This window comes from Lycorma delicatula, chromosome 1 (genome assembly GCF_047948215.1).
Source record: "Lycorma delicatula isolate Av1 chromosome 1, ASM4794821v1, whole genome shotgun sequence".
In the NCBI taxonomy this organism is placed as follows: domain Eukaryota; kingdom Metazoa; phylum Arthropoda; class Insecta; order Hemiptera; family Fulgoridae; genus Lycorma; species Lycorma delicatula.
In genome coordinates, this window is record NC_134455.1 from 168,621,827 (window position 1) to 168,647,800 (window position 25,974).

The window sequence follows — 25,974 nt, forward strand, 5'->3', positions numbered from 1 at the left end:
TTCATTAGTAAAAATGAGCTACCCAATGAAGCTTGTTTGGGTGGGATTTCAAATAATAAGTAAATCATTTTTGTTGGATTTACTAAGTTTTTTGGATTCAAACCTGCAACCCTTGGCTTAGAAAGCCAGCACATTTTCATACTATCGTGATTCCCTGTCTTACATGTGACAATAATAATTTATAAATAGATCAATAATATATGTTAAATAAATGCTTAATTTTTATTATTTATTAAATAAACTAATTGATAATAATTTCATATTTGAAAAACTCAATTATTAAATGTTATGAAAAGATTATTTTCTTGTAGAATTTCTTTGTTTCATTAAGCTCTATTGTTCAGTTTACTTAATATTGGGTTAGTTACACTTTTGTATTAGTTCAAAGTTCGTGTTTCTCTGAATATTTATGATTTTTTGTTTCTCATGTCATTTAAACTGCAATTATTATGGTTAGTTCACTTTTAACATTCTTTAAAAATCAGTTCTTCAGTAACAGCTGTTTTATATGTCACTACTGTTACAGTATTAGGGATACTTTGTTACAATATTATTATTATTATTATTGTATTTTATAACTAGTTTGATCTATATTTGTTATCTATTCTACTGTTTTATTATATGCATGAAATTTGAAGCATGTTATTTTATGGCATGATAAGTTAAGGTTTGGTATCCAATGGCAGAAGAGGACTTTTTTAGTTAAATATATATATTTATTTATTTATTATTCCTTTTCATTATATTTTTTATGAACTAGAATATAGTTGATTAGGTTTTTATGTAATAAATAATTTTTAAAATAATAATAATAATAATAATAATAATTTTTTTTTATTTTATGAATTATACAGTTAGCTAATCTATCATTGAATAATGAAGTGCCAAATGACAATTTTTAGGTTTTCATTCTGCATTATTGGTTGCATGTGCTTTTTGTTGTGTCTTATTTTATTTTATGCGTTTTTGTGTGCTTTAAGCTTTTTTGTGGCATTCTCTTGTTTATTTTACAGTGCACTGCAATTTGGATAACCCACCCATAGTTACCACACATACAAATGGCAGTAAGTAGTACCCATGTTTTATGTAGTTTAATTTTTGCTTGCATATTTTCTCTTAAAAGTTTACAATTAATAGTGTTTATTTTATAAACTGTGATAATATTTTTTAATGCAATTACTAGAAGTTGTGGTTTTTTTTGTATTTTATTCAGTGGTCTTATATCGCTTATTAATGTTTATTGGGCTTTTAATTGTATTACTTGCTAATACTGTACTCATATGAGACTAATAAAACACACAGATACAAACATTGATTTTTATTTTAATTATCATTTGACTTTTCTTTTAATAAAAGATAATCTAAAAGAAAGAATAATAAAATTATGATGCTTTCTTATAATGTATATATAGAAGTTTTTATAATAAGCTAATATCAGATGTAAGTGAAAAGTTGTGTTGTTATAACAGACATCTTTGTTTGTTAGCAAAGTCCTCCCTGCCACTGGAATCTCCAAGATGTATTATGAAAAACTATCTGCATGTTTATTTAGTTTATTCTTTAAGGACGAGAAGAATATAGATCATAATGGAGCTGTAGGGGAAAAAATTGATTATTAAGCCAGTTGATGCTGACATGGGTAGTTGATGCTGAATATACATTTGTAACTAATTGATTATCTATTGATAATCAGTTTAATGATTTTTTTTATGGAATTATTTTATTATTATTCAGTGGTAATGTCATTGACATAAAAAAATAAGCAGATAATTATAATTGCAAATTAAATTTATCTATGATAAAATTATTGTGAATTGTTACAGTAGTATTGCTTTTGTTGTAACATTGTTTTATTTATACTAAAACTTTATAGCAGAATGCAGACCAGTAGTATCATTGATAAAAAAAAAACTTTTATATTAGAGCCATTTGTAAGCAGTTATTCATTTCTGCCCATAATTATAAACATGATTTTGGGAAGTAGAAAAAAATCACTTAATTTTACAATTTTTTCATTTCTTTTCAGAAATGTTTAAATAAGTAAAAAGTTAATGATTTAACTATGATTATGACATGGAAAGTAATTACTATTACTTTACCAAAATGCACCTGAAGAAAAAGTTTGTTTACCTGCAGCAGTCTGAAGTAATTTGATAAAATTTTCCAACACCAGGGTGTCTGGTTATGTTTCTTTTATGTTTAAAAAGAATTTATGAGCATCTGTTTCAAACAGAACTAAATTAGCTGAATTATAAAAAGGATAAATCATTTAGAAATGAATTGATTCGTTGGAAAAGTATTGCATTTAATCTTAATTTTATTTTGGATGTAATGTTTTAAAGAAAATTTATGAGTAATAAGACACAAAAATTATAAAAAAATTTAATATTTTTCCTCTTGATTTTTTTAAATTTATAGTGACGACACCTCTTTTTACACAAGTTGGAGCAACAAATTCTAGAACATACATTGATCCTCATACATACGAAGATCCAAATCAAGCTGTCAGAGAGTTTGCTCGAGAAATTGATGCATCATACATTACAATTGAAGCTATCATTGGTTAGTTAATTTTATACTACTTATGAAGTAATTTTATTTTATGGTTGTGATTATTTTCTATACTGAGTTTTAATTTCTTGTAAAATAAAAAATATATTAAATTTTAGATGATAGAACTAATTTGAACCTATTTTTGCCATAGTTCAACCCGTATTTTCTATTGAAGGATATATACTGGAATGGAATGGAACACAAGGATAGTGGGAGAATTTATACCTCCCTACTAATCTCAGAACCCGGACAAAAGTCCCTTTCTGCTGTCTCTTTCTTTTATCGAGCATGTAATTATTTATTTAGTGGCAGTTATATTTATTTTGTTTTATTTATGGACGTAATTATTTGCTGGGTTCTGATCCTTTAGACTGGGGAGAAGTTGTTGACCAAGGATGACCATGGGAGACTAGCCATGTATGAGCTTTGTCCTCCCAACATCGTCCCCTGAAGTCCTTTCAGTGCTAGAGCCTTTCAGCCTAGCAGGAGGATGCAATGTGCTCCCCTTTCTGGAGGGAGTCGTATATGCTGGCGGTGGATTTATGTTGTAATAAGGTGAAAATTAAAACCTATTTGAGAATCATATCATCTTTAATCTGAATATGCTACAGGCTTTGCTGATATAGATAAAACATTTATTAACAGTCTTGCAATTTAGTTTGCATTTAAAATTTTTCTGAATTATTTACAGTATTCAATTTTTTCTGTAATGTGATCAAAATTTAACCATTTATATGATATTAATATTTACGCTACTTTTGTCCACATTTGGCATTGATAATAATGTGATAATATATATTTTTTTTTAATTACAACCAATTTATTTAATATAACATTTATGGTAATCCAAACAACTACAAATTTTTTATTGGCAAACCAAACCAAAATTTTTTTATATTATTTGTATTGATAAATTTTGGTCCAGTTTTGTATAAATTTACTTTTACGTTTTACAATTATAAATAAAGCTTAGTTTTTATTATTTTCTTTATTAATTGAGTTATTGGACTAAAAAATAAAAACAATAGTGTGTGTGTTCTTTCAAGATGTTGCTAGATAAATATAAAATAGATTTTCAAATTAAATTAAAAGTAGCCAAATGAATTTCATAAGTTTAATAAACTGTTTATGTAGATAAGATGTTATTATTTGGAAAAAAATCATGTGAAACATTACAAAATTAATATGTTTTAATTATTGGTTTCTAGAAATATGTATATCTGGCCCATTTTTAGTTTGCAATAACATGTTAGGGAAATTAAAAATGCAATATCATGTTGTATCTAATATGCTCTAACATAATATGGTTTTCTAATATTATGTTATTGTAATACTATATGCTGTAATATTACTAATATGCTCTAATATAATATGGTTTTCTAATATTATGTTATTCTAATACTATATGTTCTAATATTAGTATCTCAAGCATTTATTTTACTTATACTTCACATTAGAATTCGTTATGATGAATGCAAATTTTTACACCTGATCGTAAACTGGTATGTTCTCTTAAAATATCAATTGTAAATTTTAATGCATTAATTTAATTTGTAACAATTCAAGGCTTTTTGGACATAACAGATTGTTTTAGGATACTACTACACAACGATTATCTCAAGATAAACACTTAAATATTTGAGGATAATAAATACTACATTAAATGCAATATGTGGTATTTAATACGAAGGTGAATCAAACATAAACGGTAATTTTTTTTTTTATAAATTTATTGAATAATATACACAATTCACCCTTCATCATTTCTCTACATATTCTCCTGCATGATTTACACACTTTTGCCAGTGATTTGGAAGCTTGCGTATTCCTTGTTCATAAAAAGTTTGAGGACAAGTTGTCAACCAAGTGTGCATATGCTCCTCAATGTCTTCATTGTTTTTTAATTATTCCCCTTCAAGTAATTCTTTCAAGAACACACACAAAAAATAGTCACAGGGGGACAAATCTGGACTGTAGGGAGGGTGGTTGAGAGTTTCCCAGTGCATTTTTTCCAGTTTATCTCTTGTCAAAATTGCAGTGTGCGGCCTGGTGTTGTGATGGATAAGGGTGACATCTCTGATGGACATACCGTCTTTTGTATTGGTAGGCGGTTTTGTTGACTGTAGCAGCTGGCAATAGTAAGTCGCATTCACCATTTGTTGATTGTGGAGAAAATCAATGAGAAAAAGTCAAAAAAAATCCTTGGAAGAACCTTTTCGGCTGACAGATGAGTTTTGGCCTTCACTGGAAAGCCCTCATTCTTCCTTCACTATTCCTTACTCACCATTTTTGATTCTGGAGTGTAATGATGGACTCATATTTCATCACATGTGACTATGCTCCTCTGAAAATCATCCCCTTCTTGCTGAAATCAATTCAGAAGTCTCTCACAGATCTCCAACCTGACCTGTTTTTGATTTTCGGTCAACAGCCTCAGAACCCATCAAACACTAATTTTTCTAAACCCAAGATGATCAGTGATAATGGATTAAGCACTCCCGTAGCTGATACCCACTTCTGACGCGATTTCTTCAACAGTGAACCGGTGATCACCTTCGACAAGCTCTCGAATGGCACAGATGTTGTCAGCTGTGAGACTTGACCTTGGGTGTCAATCATGACTTTTGTTCTTCACATTTTCTCACCCGTCCTTAAATTGTTTGGCCCACGTATACACTCAGTTATGAGACAGTGTAGTGTCTCCGCACCATACCTTTAAACGAGTTAAAGTTCCTGTGGGTTTAACACCTTCATTAGTTAAAAACTTTATGATTATACGTAGTGAAACAGACCCTCTCTAACACACTGAACATTAACCCCCCCCCCACCCAGTCATCCAGCTCAGAACTGTTTGCTGTGTAGAATAGCAAAATTACCATTTAAATCTGATTCACCCTTGTAGGTTAATACTTACAAACTTTTAATTATTTGTTAACATATGTAGAGTAATAGGTTTATCTGCAATCATTATTCAATATATTCTAAAAGTCAAATTCTTATTATTATTTGAACTTTTATTTAAGGTGGTGGTGAATTCGGTGATGTCTGTAGAGGAAAATTAAAACTACCTCCAGATGGTAGAACTGAAATTGATGTAGCGATTAAAACATTAAAACCAGGATCTGCTGATAAAGCAAGAAATGATTTCTTAACAGAGGCTTCAATAATGGGTCAGTTTGAGCACCCAAATGTTATATTTCTTCAAGGTGTTGTTACCAAAAGTAATCCTGTGATGATAATCACAGAATACATGGAGAATGGTTCACTTGATACATTCCTTAGGGTAAGTAATTCATTCGTGTAAGTTTTTTTTATAAGTTTGATTCATTAATTGATCTTTCTACCCATTAAGGAATAAATTAATAACAACTCATAGTGTTCAATGCAGTTTTTTGTCTATAAAGTCTTTGTCTATTAGAGAATTCTTTACATAAGCATTAATGAAAATTAAACATTTTAACTATTCTACTTTTACCTTTTGTAATGTATGTTCTGTAACTGCATTATTGATACTCAGCCTTTTCTAAAACTGCCCATTTAAGATAGAATGTAATCTATCTCACTCATATTCATAGCCAATGTAAACCATTCTGGCTCAAGAATGGAAAAACCATCCTTGTATAGCCAACAAAATATGAACTTATTAGGAACAATAAGTTCCGAGTTTTACTGATAAAACTAAGTATCTGCAGTAGTAAGAAAAAAATGATAAACTTTTAATTTAACTTATATTATTCATTTCAGCTAAAAGATAAAAAATGTTAAGCCAATATTTTGTCTATAAATTTATTAATAGCATACTCACAACATTCATACAATTATAGTTTTTATCCATGTAACTGACTAAGTTTCCTGTTTAACCAGTTGATTAATTTTCTGTCTTTTGTAATATATTTCTGATTTATTTTTAAACTACTTATTTCATTTATGATTAATAATCTTGTGGATTGCAGTATTTTAGCTATGTATTTATTAATAATTTTCTTTACATTCTTATTATTAATCTAATGAATAGTCTAACTGATAGGATTAATAACTAAAGTATAGAATCCAATGTAAACATAATTGAGCGAATTTGTTAAAAAGTGACATTAGAAAAGTTATTAGAAGCAATTGTTTTAGTTTAAAAAAATTACCACATCTAGAGAAAATAATATTATGCTTACATAGATAAGAAAAAAACTGGAAAATATTGATGAACAAAATTAATTTTGATGTCATTTATTCTTTTTATTTTTTAAAAACCTTCAGGTCCACGATAATTTTTTTTTTTAAGTTGTTAATCTGAATTGTGACAGTACATTTTTCAAAGCAACTCCTTAATGTGTTCTAAAAAATCTCTCTGTTTCTTTCACTTTTTCTGTTTAGCCTTCGGAACCATCATAAGGTATTACTTCAGAGGATGAATGAGGATGGTGTGTATGAATGTAAATGAAATGTAGTCTAAAAAATCTAAATTTTTGTTATGTAGCTGTAGAGAAAAAGAACCTTTATGTAGATTGCCATGATTAATTTTAATCATAATTAAACTCTACAATATTAGGAAAAAATTATCTTAGTTAAATATATATCCTTGCATTTTTGTTGGAGTGCATCAATGATTTGCTTTAGTCTGGCATGTGCCATAATAAGCATTTTAAGTAAGCTGAAGGAAACTACCTGCCAATAACAGAGTAGATGTTCTCATAGTTCCAAACACAATAGAATGGTCTTTTATTTTATGTAATGAGTTGTAGTTTTGAGTATGTATATGATTGCTTGTATTTGCACACATGCAAATTTATCTCTTTATTTATAAATATCTTTATATATAAAAAAGAAGTTGATTTCTTTGAAATGCAAGAATAAAGACTCCATAGGTGTAAAAAAAAAATCTAATTCGGCAGAAAATTCTATTTATTGCAAGGGTGGTTTTTATGTTTTTCTTTTATACTCTCATTTATCTGGTTATCCGGTCATTCTCTTATTCTGAAATTCAGTTACATCTAAAAGATGGTGTGACCAATTTTAAAAATTCAAACACCTTTTTTTTACCATGTTGAGTGCTAACGTTTGCATAAAAAATATGTATGCTGGTTCATTCGGTTATCTGTTTTTTTTCTGAAATTTACTTATATCTCTGAAACGGTACGACCAATTTTAAAAAATTCAAAAATATATTTGCTAGCATTACAAGGGCTAATGTTTGCATACAAAAGATATACTCTTGGTGATATGGTTGTCCGGTTATCCGGCCATTCTCTTATTCCAAAATTTAGTTATATCTCTGGAAAGGTATGACCAATTTTAGAAATTCAAACAGCGTATTTGCAAGTAGTACAAGGGCTAATGTTTGCATACAAAAGATATACTCTCAATCATCTGGACATATGTTCATATCTATATGTATAAAAATGGAGTTGAATTCTTTGAAATACATGATTAAGGATTCTATAGGTATACAAAAAAATCTAATTCGGCAAAAAGTTTCTAATTATTGCTAAGCTGGTTTTTATGTGTTTCTTTTTTTGATGCAACTGCACATTTCTGTTGCACAAATCTGACTACACAACTTTTTTTTCTGAAATAGTCAGAAGATTCATTTTTTAATTATTATTTATCGATATGCCAAATAAAAAGTGTATGTTGTTGATCGTTTAAAGTTATCAGTTATCAAAGATTTTAAAATTTCTGTTTTTTTTATAAATAACTTTTAAATGAAATATATAAAAATGAAACTAGGACAATGATAAATCTTGATTTTTAGGAAAAATATGGGATGTCTTCTTACAAATGATCCTAATGTGCAAGAATTTTTACAGACAACTTCAAATTAGATCAGCCTCGCCACCCTTTAATGTAAATCCTGTTACATTACCCATCAATTGGGGAACTTTTGTATTAAATCGGGATTTACTGATAAAGTCTGTTTATTTAACTTTGAATTAAAATTTCAAGATGAAAACTGGCTTTGCAAACACTGTATTTTATGTCTACAAATGCAGCTGCAGATTTAATTAACAAAACATTTTTTAATTTACTTTCTGAAGATGTTTAAGTGAAAAAGTCCATGGATACTGTGATGAGTAATGGAAATGTGGTTAACTACCCACCAGAAGTGTTAAACAGCATCTCCCCTCCTGGAAAGCTATCCCATAATTTATTATTAAAAAAAATATGCGGTTGTTATGCTTTTGCACAACTTGCATCCATCAAAGCTGTGTAATGGAACATGTCTCATGATTGAAAGTTTATCTTCCAACATATTAGAAGAAATTATACTTATAGAATGTGGAAAAGGAAAACACTTATTTATACCCAGAATACCACTAAGCTCATATATAATATATATATATATATATATATATATATATATATATATATATATATATATATAAACTTGCTCTAGAAGCGAAAGTATTGTAATCAGTCCAATTTGGGTATATGCGATTTTCACCAAATCTTGACTTTTGACACCTAAGAAACCCAAAAAACTGGATGGAAATTTTCCGGATGTTAATATACATGTGTTCAGTGTTAAAAACTACTGCTTTGTTGTGACATCACAGGTAAGCAGAGAATTAAATAAACTGAATATGGTATGCACGTGCTTTAGTTAAAATCATTTAATTAAATGAAAAATATTATATTTAAATAAAATGATAAATATTTCAAATTAAGTTGCATGTGTAACCCGTGCATCAGAAACAACACAGTTGTAGGACTTTCCCAGAATGTGGCTTTAGCTGCATGACGGAAAAGTCCTACAATTGTGTTGTCATCTTTTTTGTTTTTTATTTAATACAGTAGAAATTGTGAATGGTTATATCCAAATTTATCAGATAATGAACCTGTTAGCTAAATTTAAGAATAATGTGTCAATTAAAGATTCTTGAATTTACCGTTACAAGACAGTAAATTATATAATAACAGTAATTATATTAAATTATAATAAAATTTATTTTAATATAATATTATATTTAATATACATTAAATTAAATTTTAACAGTAATTATAATTACAGTCAATTAGATATTTAATATTAAATAATAACTATGAGGGTTTTTTGAAAAGTAACTTCTGATTCATTATTAAAAAAACACCAATTGACAAAAAAACAATTCATTATATACATCTTTTAGCTACTTTTCTATATAATTGCCAACCAAATTAAGGGGATATCTGTAAACAAGTTTTTGAACACCCTTTTCATAAAACTCTGCACTTGTGAATTAAGTCAGGTAGTAACACTGTTTTTCAACTCCTCATTATTTTCAAATTGCTGTATTGCTAACCATTTCTTCGTTTTTGGCAAAAGGTGGTAATCACTGGGAGCCAAATCAGGGCTGTATGGAGGATGGTTAAATAACTCAAATTTTAAACTGTTGATTTGGCATTAAGTGCACGCTGCAGTATACGTGTGAATGTTATCTTAAAGAAAAACGATGCCTGAACTAAGCATGCTTCATTGTTTGTTTTGTATGGCCCTTCTCAATCTTTTCAAAATCTCACAGTAACTTTAGCATTATTTACATTCAGGGGTATCCCACCGCATTGGTTAGTGGTTAACCAGAGGTCTCAGGAGTGGTAGATCTGAGTCTGTATAAGACGACTACATTTCATTTACATTCATAAATATCATCCTCATTCATCCTCTGAAGTAATACCTTATAGAGGTTCTGGAGATTATACAGAAAAAAGTTCAGGGCTATTCAGAAATGGTCTGGTCTCGATATCGTGTGGAGTTAAAAAACAGTGTTACTACCTGGTTCAATTCACAGGTAGCAGAGTTTTATGATAAGGGTATTCAAAAACTTGTTTACAGATATGACAAGTGCCTCAATTTAGATGCCAATTATGTAAAAAAGTTGCTATAAGATGTATATAATAAATTGTTTTTGTATTATTTTTTTAAGATGTATATAATACATTTTTTTTTTTTTTTAATAAGGAATTGGAAGTTACTTTACGAAGACCCTTCGTAATTCAAATATTAACATATTTAGTTACATTTCATAACTTTATATAAGTATTTATTTATACAGTAACAACATGCTTATACTGACTTAACAGTTACAATGGATGATAAATGAATTTTGTAGCGTGTGAAAAATGCCATGCTGATTGGGATTTGAGTCCGAGATCTCTGGATGAAAGGCTGAGTTGCTGCACTCCACCATGGAGATTGACATAATTATGACTATAATTATATTATAGTCTTATAAATAAGACTATATAGTAATTGAGCTCTTTGGGTAGTTATTATGAACATGATGTGTTACAGATTGAGATGCATAAAACATAAAAATGTACTTTGATTTCTGAGGTCCAGTAAAATGGCATAGCCCCAGGATAGTTGACTTGAAAATGAACAAGATTATCTGAAATGTAATGGGATTTATACCTTACGGCAGTTGGTTGCATAATCTCAAAAAATATTAAAAATTCTTTTACATCATGTTCTAACAGTTGTGACTGTGAAATTAATTTCATTTATTTATTTTTATTAATTTTTTTACAGGCAAATGATGGTAAATTTCAAGTACTGCAGCTTGTAGGCATGCTAAGAGGGATTGCATCTGGAATGCAATATCTCTCAGAAATGAATTATGTGCATCGTGACTTAGCAGCACGAAATGTCCTAGTCAATGCCCAGTTGGTCTGCAAGATAGCGGACTTTGGCCTTAGCAGAGAAATAGAAAGTACAACTGAAGGAGCTTACACAACACGGGTAAATGTTTAAATATTTATTTTGGAGCTTCTATGCATAAATAAATATGAAATAATTGCTGATATGGGACTTATGACACTGGTATTAGCAGCATTGCAGAAAAATATAATAAACAGTTAATAATAAATAATATATCTGTTAATAGTAATAGTATTTAAAATTGTGTTAGAATCTAAAATAGTACAATATTTAAACAAAAAATAAATAAATCGATTACAAGTGAATGAATGTGTGAATAAAGTGAATGAAGAGTATAATTTAGTTGTTTTTTGTTTTTTTTTATGAGTGAATGAATAAAACATTTCTTATAAGCTGTGATATTAAGTAACTGGATGTTTTTTTATTAGACTTGTGAACAGTAACTGGTCTTAATATCAGTTTTTGATGGGAAAGAGTAAAGGTAGCTGTAGACAGTAAACAGCACTGTTACCAGCTTGCAAACTGGTATCACACATTTGTCCAAACATTTAACTTCAATTTAAGTGTAATTCATCAGTTTGTTTCTTAAATAAATGTATTTATAATTAGACTAAGTAAATCAGTTTTGATGATGGTTTTCTTTGTGAGAAGACTTTTAAGAGTTTTAATGATGTGAGCGTGTGTTTATTTACATTCCAAAACGTCATTAATAAATTATTTATTTATTCAAAGTTAGTTAAGTTTATATTTTTGAAGTTTGAATTCCTATATTTGGTTCAAAATACATAACTCTTGAGGCATTGAGCCGTAATACTTTTATTATTAAAATTAATTAAACATTTTGAAATTAATACTTAATCACATTATGGGTGTTATGTAACTTGGTATTGCTATTAAAAGAAGAAGCTGTTAAAAGCAAGTTGATATTGTATATATTGGAGGAAAGAAGTCAAGCTACTGAGACTTATTATTAAGATTTTTTTTTTACACATATTCACTGAATGATTGATGATAAACCATGGATGACAAAAAGTTTATTCAGTGCTTTGAGTGATTAAAATACTTTGGTACTCCCTCTACAAACCAATTCATTTTTGTTGTTTGTCATTGGTTGTTACTATTTGATTTTTAATATTTATTAACAGCAAATAAAACTACTAAATTACTTAAAATTATATGATTTTTTTAAATTCTTCAGGGAGGAAAAATACCTGTAAGATGGACAGCTCCAGAAGCAATAGCATTCCGAAAGTTCACATCAGCGTCAGATGTTTGGTCATTTGGAATTGTTTGCTGGGAAGTTATGAGTTATGGTGAACGTCCTTATTGGAATTGGAGTAATCAAGATGTTATTAAATCTATTGAAAAAGGATATAGGTAATTATAAGTTAAATCAGGAAGTAGCTATTAATATTTTATACTTATTTTGTCTGTGATTCTATATTACCTTTTATTTAAGTCATAAACATTACAGTTACAATAAACATGTACTTCCTTAACCTACTTTGTATTAAAATCCTCTGACTTAATACTAGTAACTATAAAAGAATTCAATGAAATGAGATTTTAAAACGAGGTTTAGAGTTAGTTTTTGAATATAATTAAAAAGAAAAGACATGGTTGATCCTATATTACTTCTAGAAGTAAAATTGAAAATCCTGGAATAACAGATGATTATCTTTTTTTTTTAAATTGCAATTCTATGATAAATTCCATCTGTATGACTTATAATTCTGTATAAATCTAATCTTTTCTCTTGTATAATGAAACAGGTTTTTGAAACCGTTTATGATTTACTTGTTTTCATAAAAATAAATCATGTAGGTATATTTACACAATATTATGTAATGATCAGTTTTTATAGATATAAATTTTTAATTATTTTCTTGAAGATATTTAAACATACTATTATTACTTACATAATTAATCAAGTTATATTGTATTTGTCTTTTCATAGTTTTTACCCATTTAATTTTTAACGGAATCACCTAAAAGAGTTGTTTTCAACATTATTATCATTTATTAGTGCATTTTAGTTAAATATGTACTATTTTTCATTTTATATTAATCACACATAAATAATATATATATATATATATATAATTATATTAAATAAACCACCTAGTACAGAATATTGAGATAAAATGTATCTTACCTTAATTTTTCATGAAAGTACTTTTGCGGGATCCTACATTCTCAGTCATGATTGAAATAATTCTGTTATTGCATAATAAAAATATTAAAATAATGACAATTACATATTAATTTACACGATTGCTGCTATCTGTTGCAGATTTTTATGTACCTAAGTAAAAAAATGTAATTCATATAAAAATATAAAGATATACCCATGTAAAAAAATATATAAGGTTTTATAACCTATTTTGCAGTTTTATATATAAATAATTTTTCTTTTTTTTAATATATTTAATCTTATAACATCTTTATTAATTTCTAATATTTGTAAATATGTGTTAGTATCAGAAATAGAATTTTTATTGTTTATTAGATGATTTTCCATATTAGATAAACCTAATTTATTATTTTTGCAATTTCTATAATTTTCCAGAAATCTAGTTTTAATGGATGTATCTGTTTTTCCTATATAAATACCATCAAAATCATTAAATTTAATTTTATTAATTTTGCACTGATTGCTTATTTTATTACGAGGGCTTTTTTTTAAGTAAGGTCTGCTTTTTAATACAACAAAACAAGTGAAGATGTCAAAACCCTTTTTTTTTTTAACTCTTTACACTTTATGCTACTTTTCTTCACCTTGTTTGTTTAAACACTTTTCATAGCATTTTACTAAATTGTTTATTCCCATATCATAGAAATCAGCTGCCTGTGAAGAAAACCAGTCTTTAACTGTTTTCACTTCTTCATCGGTATCAAACCGTTGACTGATGAGAACATCCTTTTACCTCGGTGACAGTTATATTTATTGTTGTTTCTTTGGGGATAAAATTGACTAACAGGACACCATGCCTATCCCAAAACACAGTGATTATGGCAAGATTAAGGTTGCCATAATCTTGCATGCTGACTGTCTGTTTCTGTATGGATTTCACTTTGACTGGAGATGTTATGTGTTGCCACTCCATTGACTGCTGCTTTGATGCTGAGTGATGTGAAAAACCCTGGTCTCATTCCCTGTAACATTGTGGTCCAAAAGTTCATCTCTTTTCTCACTGTATCAGGCCAAAAATGTTAAAGCACTAGCTATTCTCCTTTTTTGATGTTCTTCAGAAAGCAGCCTGGGAACCCACAGTTTTTTGAACTGTAAGATTTCAGAAATCATTTTGTATAGTACTGACCATGAAACTTGTGGTAATATTAGTAACAAAGTGAAAATTGAGAATCATCGGTCTTCACGAATCTTTGTGTCAAATTAGGACACCAAATCATCTGTGATTACAGAAGGTTGACCTGATCATGGGCATTGTCCTGTCTATCCTTGAATTGTCGTACCTGTTTACACACTTTTCTGTCACTTATTGAACTTTTTTCCCTATTTAGCCTCCAGCATCAGGTACTACTTCAGAGGATGAATGAGGATGAGACCATTTCTGAGATGTGTGGTTAATTGAAACCCAACCATCAAAGAATGCCAATATCCACGATCTAGTATTCAAATCTGTATAAAAGTAACTGCCTTTACTAGTATTTGAATGTTGGAACTCTCAACTTCGAAATCAGCTGATTTATGAAGGTGCTTTTACCACTAGACCAACTCAGTTGATGTCACTTATTGAATTAGGCTCGTAAACCTCACATATCTAGCGATAAATATCCACTGCTGACCCATTCCTTGTGATCAAAAATTGAATCACAGACCGTATTTCACAATCCGTGAGCCACTCAATTATTTCAAATATTTAAAATTCACAATATAAACTGTACACAGTGTTTCTATGACTGCAAATGGCATCTGCATATGTGCAAGGCATGCTGGGAGCTGGGGTTCATGCACGTTTCAACAGCCATGTAAAATTTACATAGCTACAGCCAATTGGATCTTACTTAAAAAATAACCCTCATATTATTAATTTTGTTTTTTAAATATCTTGTTTTGCGGTAATTTTAAGTTTTACTAATGTTTTCAGTGATATTATTACTGTATAAATACTTAATGCATATTTTTTCACTCTTTTAATAATCACATAATAAAATATTTAAAAAACAAAAGTAATAAAATAATCTGTGTGAAATCTATAAAATTAAATGTAATGATTGTGATGCTATTTATTGAAGAAAAACAAATAAATTCATCAAATCCAAATTTCTTGAACAATATAGATTATGGCAGACCATTTAATAAACAGTAAATATTTTATTTCTGATATTAACCAAATTTAGAAATTAATAAAGGTGACATAAAATTAAAATATTGCATATGTAAATACAAACAAAATTTCAATTTGATAGACCATCATTTGAGGGAGACGTTCTTATAAAAACTGCAACAGATAGCAGAACTCATGTAAATTAATATGTAATTATCATTATTTTAGTATTTTTATTTTTATTATGCAATAAGGGAATTATTTTTCAGTCATGACTGAGGATGCAGGATCCTACAAAAGTTTCATGAAAGATTAAGGTAAGATACGTGTTATCTCAATACTCTGTACTAGGTGGTTTATTTAATAGAATTTAAATGTAATTTTATAGCACAGAGAGTAATATGAATCTTAAAAAGATTAATTTCAGTAAAGTAATATATATATATATATATATGTATATATATATATATATATATATATACACATATTTAATATTATGTGAAATATGAACCACCAAAACATGTAATATATACATTTACATAATATACATAATGGATTTTTACATTATCCTGCTTCTTCAGCAGATATTGAATTTTACTATATTAAAATACATTCTTTTAATAATTTTTCATTTTATTCTAAATTTTTTCTGTTTTAAAATTTTGAATTGTATTATGAATGTATTTGTTGCTACATTATGAACGTATATGTTGCTGTCTAGTACTGGAATGATTTAATTTTTAAAGTAGTATTTTCCTTTATTTTGTTGCCATTATTGCCAACTGTTAGATTGTATTTTTATTATGTTTTAATTAAATATCATCTTTTAATGTGATCTGGTGGTTCATCTTTTTATATTTTTGTTTATACTTATAAATGTAATATTTCTCGAGTATATTCATTTTTTATCATTATTACATTCCTCCAAAATCTCTAAATTATTTTTGCAGTCAGTAATACTATGCATTTTAACATATGGTTGTATTATCATGTTAAAAACATTTAAACATAAACATAATTAAAAAAAAGATTTGATTTTAATAATTAAAATTAAAATAACTATGATTAATTTACCAACAAAGAAAAAACTTAAAAAGAAATAGTTTGATTCTAAGCAAAGTTTTGGTAAACAGTTTGCAGCAAATGCACTACAACCACAAATGGTTTGTAAAAGTTGTGCTCCTGTGTATATATATCTCATTTATTTGTCTCAGTTATTAATTGTAAATTGATAAATGTGTTTAAATGTCTAAATATATATATATATAAAAGATCATGCACTAAGCAAAACAGGTTCCAAACTAACAATTTGTTAGCAAATAGAATTTTTGAAAAATTTACTATTTCCACTTTTTGGACTGTATACAAAATATATAAATATGACAAAATGGTACTGATGAAAAAATAACTCATCTTGATTGTTTTACTAATATTTACATTTGCCTTTTTATTAAAAGGTTACCTGCTCCAATGGATTGCCCAGAGGCAATTTACCAGTTAATGTTAGATAGCTGGCAGAAAGAGAGAACCCATAGGCCTAGTTTTGCATCCATTGTCAAAACACTCGACAAACTTATCAGATGTCCAGATACACTAAGGAAAATAGCACAGAACAGGTTAGTGGTTTCTTAACTTATCAATGATACCATTCATTTTCTACATTGTTGAAATTTCTACTAATTAAAAATTATACTTTTTTTCAATAAATTATTATAACTTAGTAATTACTTAAGTTAGGTAATTGTACTTGGTTTGAAATTTATGGTTAAATTTAAAAGATACGTATAATTTGTTTTTTTTTAATATAATTTTTCATCTCTTGGTGCTTTAAATGTGTTTTTGCATTTTGTGAATGTGTACTGATTTACTGCTTTAGCAGTTCATTTTTTGTTTTATTTTTCTGATCATTCAGAGTAAAGTAACATGAGTTTATTTTTCAATGTGATTGCCAATCTTCAACTTTATACATTTTACTTTTAGAAATTTCTAATGTCTGCTTATTACCAAATAAAATGCAGTGTCTGATTTTTAAACAAATGTTTCATTTGAGTAACCATTCATAATTCAGTATACTTATAACAAAAGAAAAAAACATTCAAGTTTTATGAATTTTATTTTTATGAATTATTAAACAAAAAAGATCCTTTTCTAAGAAAAATAGATATGTGAAGTAAGAAAGGATAAACTTGATTGTTATGCATTTTTTATTGTTTTAAATACGTTTCAGTATTTTTCTTTTATTAAATTTAATTGCTAAATGTACATATGATAGATTAAGCTTAAAGATAGTTAATTATAGCTCTGTGTATATTTAAATTATTTATCCATTGCTTTCTGTTTCTTATCTTTTTATATCCCATTGGTTATATCTATAACCAATAATGATCATTACATTATCATTATAACGTAAAACTACTTTCATAATGTACTGTAATTTATTATCATAATGTATTGGCTGATCAATTGATCAGTTTAGTGATTAGTGACGTGACTATTTTTTCAATTGGTTCATAGCTTTGACTTTTAAGGATAATCTGGAAAGTATAATCTTGTCCATTTTTAATTTATTATCATTAAAAAATCTGTTGTGCTCTCTGTTTATGTAAAATGAATGATTATTTCTTTTAATGCAAATTGTTTATTTCTATTTATTAAGGTGTGAATTGAATCCTGAAGAGAATTTCTTCTTTATCATGAGTCATTTATTCATCTTTTTCCATGTCCACTCTGGATCTTGTTTAACTTTATTGTTATTATTATATTTTTATAATGTTTAGTAGTTACAGTATCCTTTTGTTCTTTTAAACTTATTTATATTATAAGATTTTCCCTGCATTTGTTCTAATGTTCGCTTTCAGAACTGTGTGAATAATTCTGTTACTGTAAGTTGAGAAATTTTAACTTTAATAAATCTTATTAAATTTTAATTAACCTTAAATAATATGTGAAAAATTCAAGAAGATATTTAAAAATAACTAAAGAACTAATATTTCATGGATCAATTTTTCTTCCCCATATTATATAACTGATTTTGAGTAAGTAATGTCTTTAAGACACAGCAGTGTTGTTTTAAAAATAATTGTAATTCATAGTTAGCTAATATTGATCATGATGTCTCTATCAGTACAATTTAAAGCAGATTTCAATTTCATAGCAACTACCAGTAGTAGTGTTGCTTAATGGGTTAATAATGTCAATTTAATATATTGTAGTTATTCATTCTTTCATTCTCTATTCTTTTTACACTCATAAGGGTTAATTTGTCTTATCTTCCTCACTAAAATATATGTTTAGGTGCAAGTTAAAGGTTCTAAAGTAAAGTAAGATAAAGAATATAATATAGTGATTACTTTTCAAAATTAAATTACCTGTGGGAAACATTAAATTTTTGTATTTGTACTGAATTAATAAAAGAATGTTTTTATATTTTATTCTTATTCAAAAACTTTGTTATGACAAGGTTACAATAACAACTAAATTTCTACTTACATATGTTGAATAATTATTAAATGATAATATATATTAGAGAACATCAACCAGATTTATTTTCTATAGATTGCAATTAATTTAGTAAAATAGAGAGTTTAATAAATATCAACATTTTTGAATTTTAGTTGTACTTTATACAACCATATAAAGCTCAATATTCTAATCTAAAGCAGTTGGCTTATTTCCTGTGATCTCTCTTACAATTTTTATAAACTACATTAATTATTTACTATTTGTATTTACTTGGTGAAATGATTTCTATATTGAATTATGTTTCAGCAAAAACTCATTTTTTATATGTACTTCAAAGTGCATAGAAATTTCCTTTATTTATTACAACCTATTAGAAATAATAAAAGAATTATTAAAATTGCCCAAGTTTTTTTAATCGTTAATATTAATAGCTAAAAAACATTTAAATGAACTATTATTTGTTCTATGAAGCATTAAAACTAATATTCTTTTGCTTACTTTTTAAAAAATACTGATTTCTTGATAAAGTAGCTGGCAGTCAATGTGTAAAAAAAAAAAATTATTCTATCCTATAATAAAATATCTTTCAATTTTAAATATTTTATTCTGTATTATTTAACATTTGGGTATGTGGTTTAATTATGCTTAATATTTCCATGAATTCATGCATGTTTAATTATTACTTATTTAACATTTATTTATTTATTTATTTTTTTTTATTACATGTCAGACTAGTATTAGCTATTTTTATTTTGTTTTTTATATTATGAATCAAGTGAGAGAATTTTTTTTCTCTTCAACATATTCAGTGATGCGTGTATAAAACCATTGCCTTTTACTTTTCCATCTAGTGCTATAGCAGAGCTTTACCTGTAGAAGGGAAAGTATTGTAATTGGTCCAATTTGGGCATATGCAGTTTTCACCAGATCTTGACGTTTTGACATCTAAGGAACCCATAAAACTAAATGGAAAGTTTCCGGATGTTCATATGCACATGTTTGTGTTCGTTGTCTCACACATTATATTCCTAGAACACTCTGGACCAATTTTGACCAAACTTGGTCAGATTACTTCTGTGTATGGGGCATTAATGCCATTAAATTTTCAACTTAAAAGGTCAAAGCGGTGAGTCTGTAAAGTAAGTTCACCCTCAGTATCCCGAGATATAGTTTTATCTATATCTGTAGATTTTATTGGGATTAAATTAAAAATTTTCCATTTTGTTTTAATAAGAATAATTAGTTTAATTATAAATAGTAATTATGGGAAATATAAAACTCTATCTGGATTGACTAGAAAATAACAGCTTATAGTACTGAGTGATTCAAAAAGAACTTCTTAACTTTTAAAGCATATAAAAACTTATTTAGATTATTTACAGATTCGGTTAAGGTCTCATTTCATAGAAACACAAATCAACCACCACAAACATATCAAACACAAACCCACCTGAAGTAAATTTCATTCCAGACTGTAGCCAGCAAGTGGGGCTTTAACTCTGCAGCTGTAGCATTAATTCAAAGTCTTAGCTCACCAAGATCAGCAGGGAAAGGTGGAACATAAACCCAATCTTTAATGAAAGCCAACAAGAAAAACTCTAGTGGAGTCAGTTGGACCTTCACAACTTGACAATCAAGTATCACAAAACTCTCGGACTTCTAAGCGGTAGTGAGGTGGTGCCCTGTCTTGCTGATGGTAATGACATCCATCTTGGTCATTATCATCTAACTGAGGAATTTGAAAACTTTGAAGCATGTCCAGATAAACGTTACCATTTGCGATTGTCATCTGGAAGAAAAATGGACTGTACAGTCATTTTTACATAGGGCACAAAAAACATTGACCTTAGGGCTATCACAAAGTGGTGCAAAGTTCATGAGGTTTTTTGTTAACCCACATTCGTCAATTATGAGTGTTCACCTTGCCACTGTTATGAAACGTTGACTCATTACTAAAAATTACATTGTCTAAAAGTGTATCGTTTTCTGCAATTCTATCCATTATTTCCACATAAAACTGCAGCCATGCATTTTTTTCATCATATGTAATGTGTTGAACCATGGTTAGTTTGCATGGCTTCAAGTCCAATTGTTTACATAATATGCGCCAAACAGTCATTTGTGGAATGCCAGTCTCATGTGACGCACATGGAGTTGATTTTTTCAGATTACATGCAAAGCTTTTCTGAGTTCTCAGCAGCTTCAGGGATGTGTGGGCATCCTGGTTTTTTTGTAACAAAACAACTGTCTCAACTAACTGTCTCAATGAACTACTCAACTTCATTGAGACTAACTGTCTCAACGAAGGTTGGTACCTAGAGTAAATTGCATGCCTACTAGGAGGCTCCCTTCTGTACTCTCTACACACACAGCAACCACATTCCACACCAGTAAATATAACCATTTTTAACAACTCTGGTGACAGTGCTGGTGGCCAAATTTGGTATTAATGAATTATGTGAGTCAAAATTTGACTTGCTTTGCTATCAAATGAGACCTCAACCAAATCTGTAATTATCTAAATAAATTTTTATATGCCTTTAATGTTTATATGCTTTGTAATGTGAGGTACTTTTAGAATCACAAAGTATTTATCAGAATGTTGGAGTATACTATAAGAATTGCATACTACAAAAAAAGTTTCAATTTTGTATTTAAAAAAAAAATACTTTGTAGGTTGAAACTCACATCAAAAAAATAAACCAACCATGCTATCTGTTTGCAAAATGTTTCTGCCATTTTTTCCAAAAACTATTTAACTTGCTCTATAAAACAATGGGTGATATTATAATAAGTAGGCTTAGTAGGCCGTAATGTACTTTTTAGATGTTTTTATGATAAATTCATTTTAAATACTAAATAGAATACTATAATTATTTTTACTTTAGTATACTTTTTCAGCTATAGCAAATACAATTTTTTTTTTTTAATAATTAGTTAATTTTAAATATTAAAAATCTAGGTTTTTTTTTTAATGTTTACAGTAATTTCCTTCCTTGTACTGTCTTTTGAAGAATCATATTTTAGTTTCTCATCTGACCATTGGTGTTTAAATTTTATCAAATAAATTTATTGGTTGTCTGATGCCTGAAATTTTTATCAATTCTAAGTTCAATTTTATTTTTTAAAATAATTTTACGTACAGAAGTTAATATTTGTGGAAAAAATGTAAGAAAATTGTTCGCATGAGAACATAATATTTTACTGATTGATTTGTAAGAAAAGGAATTTATTTTGAATTATTTTTATTATTATTTTTTTTATTTGCATTGCTTTGCTTTATTTGTGAAAATGCCAGTTAAATGTAAATGAATGAAATTATTTTAAATTTTTCTTGTTTTTGTTTGCTTTGCTTGTCTCATTTGGCTTGTTGCTGTGTTGCTGTTGCTGTTGACAGACGACCACCACCTCTTAATCCTTATTATGTCCCAGTGACATTTAGAACTCCTCAATGGGTTTCATTCCAACAAGAATAACTGCGGTGCTGGGAGCAGTGCTTACATTTTAACACAAACATTGTAATAATCTCTACCAGGTCCCACGCACAAGGTACGATTCTGTTAGTTAAACTCACCCTTACATCTTTTTCTTTTTTCTTGGTAATTAGAACCTCTTAATTTATTTGCTAGTGTATATGTTTGCAATGAATTCACTAAACTATCGTTACTCACTTTATTATGATATTGTTAAACAATCTTTTTATTTTTAAGATTAACACATTCACTGCTAGATGCTTATCATCTTTTTAAAATAATACTTTGTTCTAATCCTTTCTTTTCATTTTATTGAAACTTTATTCCAACATCTGGATATTATTTGGCATGATCTAAAACCTAAAATTATTTTTTTTAGATATTTTAAACATGATTGGCTATTAAGCTGAAAATTTTGAATTTTCTTAATGTAAATGTAAGCATTTCAGTAGATTTTTCAAGTTTTAAGAAATTGCATTTTTTTGTTGATAGTTTGTAATTGTTTTTCTATGACATGGTAAAATGCCTAGTTAGATATTTGCATGATACTAAACAATTTCTGGTATAAAGTTATTGATAAAAATTACAATCCAGTTTTCATACTAATACATATATCTAATTAATTTAGTTATCATTGCCATTTTTAAAATTAAAAGCACTACAAAAACCATTGTGGAAACTTCCCTAATTTTTGAAGGTAATAAAAATATTAAAACTTTTTCTTAAATTACTTTCAATTTCTAAATTAGGAAAGATCATTTTAGATTATTAACCCTGAAACTTTTATGGCATTTTTTTTACTTAACACCACGTTATAAGAAATTTTTAGTATTACGTATTTCTTCATAAACTCAACAATTTAGGAGATATGGCCAATCAGAAATCGATAAAGTTTATTATTTGGTTGATTTAGGTAGAAATTTTTATCTCTCTGAAATTAAAAGCCTTTTAATAAAAAATTGTTTTTCTGAATTTAACAGAAGTGTTGTAAACAGTTATACCTGGTTTTTTTCAGTGATGCAGACTATTATACCAATCATAATCATTACTTACTAATAAATATTGGTGGCAGAGTAAAACTTCAGTTGCCAGTGAAAGTTTAGTAATGTGTGGGAAAAGAGGTTTACTAAATTTGGTTTTGTTGTTGGCATTTCATCCTTACTTTGCACTTTCATGTTTCAAGATGGTAACACTGGATGTTCCAGATGTTGTGAAGCCATCAGGTGAATTGAATTCATTACCTTAATCAGGACCCAGCTATGCCATTTATCTAACAATATATATACAAGGGCTGTCCAGAAAGTAACTTACATTTTGAAATAAAAAAAATAAATTTTATTATACACATTTGAAAGGAACAATCTTGAACTATTTTTCTACATAGTCGCCATTTAAATTGAGGCATTTATCATAACGATGTACAAGTTTTTCAATTCCTTCTCTAGGGAAATCTGCTGCCTTAGATTTTTGATACCGATCTTGCACAAAACTTGTGATAACCAAGCTTCCCTGATACAATTTCATGCAGTAAACTTTGTGAAATTTGGGGAAAATGAAGCGAGAGTTCCGTAACCCGCAAAATTACGGCAGTTATCGTGTCCACAAGAAAGTGAAATACAAGGTCTGTAAATAAAATAATGAGACTAGTTTTTTGGCAGCTAAAGAGGCAACACTGTAAAGTTACTAGTAAACATGTGGTTATATGAACAGCTGATTTATATTAGGTATTAATATTGTTTATCTATTGTTGCATGAGATGTAAACAAACCTTTTGTGAAACAAGTTTTTGTTGTATGTTACAAAAATGAATGATACTAATTATGAGCAATGTTGTGCAGTCAAGTTTTGTGTTAAACTAGGTGAGAATGCTACTAAAACTCTTTCAAAATTGAAAAGGGAATATGGAGATGATGCTCTGTCATGAGCCTAAGATTTTAGGTGGTTTAAAGCATTTTCAAATGGTTAGGAATCAGTTGCGGACAATCCAAGCTCTCGAAGACCATTAATGTCAAAAAGTGTCAATAATGTTGAGCGAATCAAAGACTTGATATGGTACAACCGGCATTTGACTGTCAGAATGATTACAGAACAATTGAATTTGAACCATATCACAGTCCATCAAATTTTGACAAACGAATTGGACATGAAAAAAGTTTGTGCAAAATTGGTCCCAAAAAACTGCACTGTTGGACAGAAAAAGAACAATCTTCTAGGGAAAATTGAAACTGATCCTGATTTTCTAAAAAAATGTTATTACTGGTGATGCATCTTGGATATTTGAGTATGACTCAGAAACAAAATGCAAGGCAAGGAGTGGCACACTTCAAACTCACCACATCCCAAAAAAGCAAAAAAGAGCAAATCAAAACCATGCTAATTTGTTTCTTCGATAGTAGTGGCATTGTCCATAAGGAGTTTTTGCCTACATGACAGACTGTAAATCAAATCAATATGTTTACCAAGAAATTCTTGAAAAACTGCAGAAAAGAGTTGCTTGTGTGAAACCAGCCGTCAAAGACAACTGGATGCTGCATCATGACAATGTACCTTGTTACACTGCACTCTCTATTAATGAATTTTTGGCAAAGAAAAACATTCCTGTAGTTCCTCAACCACCTTATTCATCTAACCTGAGTCTATGTGACTTTTTCCTGTTTCCGACTGTAAAAAAACACTTCCATGAATACTATTCTGGAACAGTAGAAAACATTAAAAAAATGTAATCGACTATCTGAATGATATTCTGGTTTGTGAGTTCCAACACTGCTATGAAGAGTGGGGAAAACCGTTTGAAGTGTTGCGTGGCTTCCCAAGGGAACTATTTCGAAGGTGATAAGAGTCCATGTATAATTGGATTGTAAATAAAAAATTTTTCTGAACCAGTCTCATTATTATATTTACAGATCTCGTATGTAAAATTTATCAGCTGAGTCTCAGTTTGCTTAATAAAGCAAGTTCTTTAAATCTTTTCTTCATATTTATGATCTACTCCATCTTAAAAAGATTTTGATTGTAGATTTATCTTCATCCTGATTTAGATAACACAGACAAAATACCTTAATGAAATGTACTGAATAACAGTATATTATTATTATTATTATTATTATTATTATTATTATTATTATTATTATAATATCAGTTACAACAAAAGTAAGTTTCAATAATATACTAAATTTAAAAATTAGCTTTTAGTTTACAAAAAGGATTTTTATTCTAAATGTAGAAAAGTCTCGTAATGATTTCTTCTACAAAAAAATGGCATAAATGATAATATCTCTTTAAAAAATAAAATAATATGATCTATTGGTAAAATAAAAATAATTTCAGAAGTTTAAAAATTGAGTTTTTATTACTCTTGAAAAATTAAGTATGGCCTGCTACTTAATATTTTTTATAATCCTAATAGTTTCCATAAATAAAAATAAAAAACAGTATATAGTTTTCAGAATAAGTGTAGGGGTATTTGCACAAAGTAGCAAATGGGGAGCCTCTGTTAGACCCTTTAGGGTGTAATACTGCCCAATCCTTTCACCATTAACTGCCTTAAAGCAAACCAATGTTTAAATTA

General features: G+C 28.2%; 1 protein-coding gene across 1 annotated transcript in view; it reads left to right on the plus strand.

Annotated features, from left to right (window-relative positions):
* Positions 1-25,974, plus strand: part of Eph (Eph receptor tyrosine kinase) — an 807,314-nt gene that overhangs the window by 758,882 nt on the left and 22,458 nt on the right. Inside the window, exons 13-18 of the mRNA XM_075367017.1 lie at positions 1,014-1,064; positions 2,419-2,562; positions 5,577-5,836; positions 11,054-11,263; positions 12,381-12,559; positions 16,929-17,087. Of these exons, the coding sequence (XP_075223132.1) occupies positions 1,014-1,064; positions 2,419-2,562; positions 5,577-5,836; positions 11,054-11,263; positions 12,381-12,559; positions 16,929-17,087 (1,003 nt within the window). The remainder of the gene's footprint in view (positions 1-1,013; positions 1,065-2,418; positions 2,563-5,576; positions 5,837-11,053; positions 11,264-12,380; positions 12,560-16,928; positions 17,088-25,974) is intronic.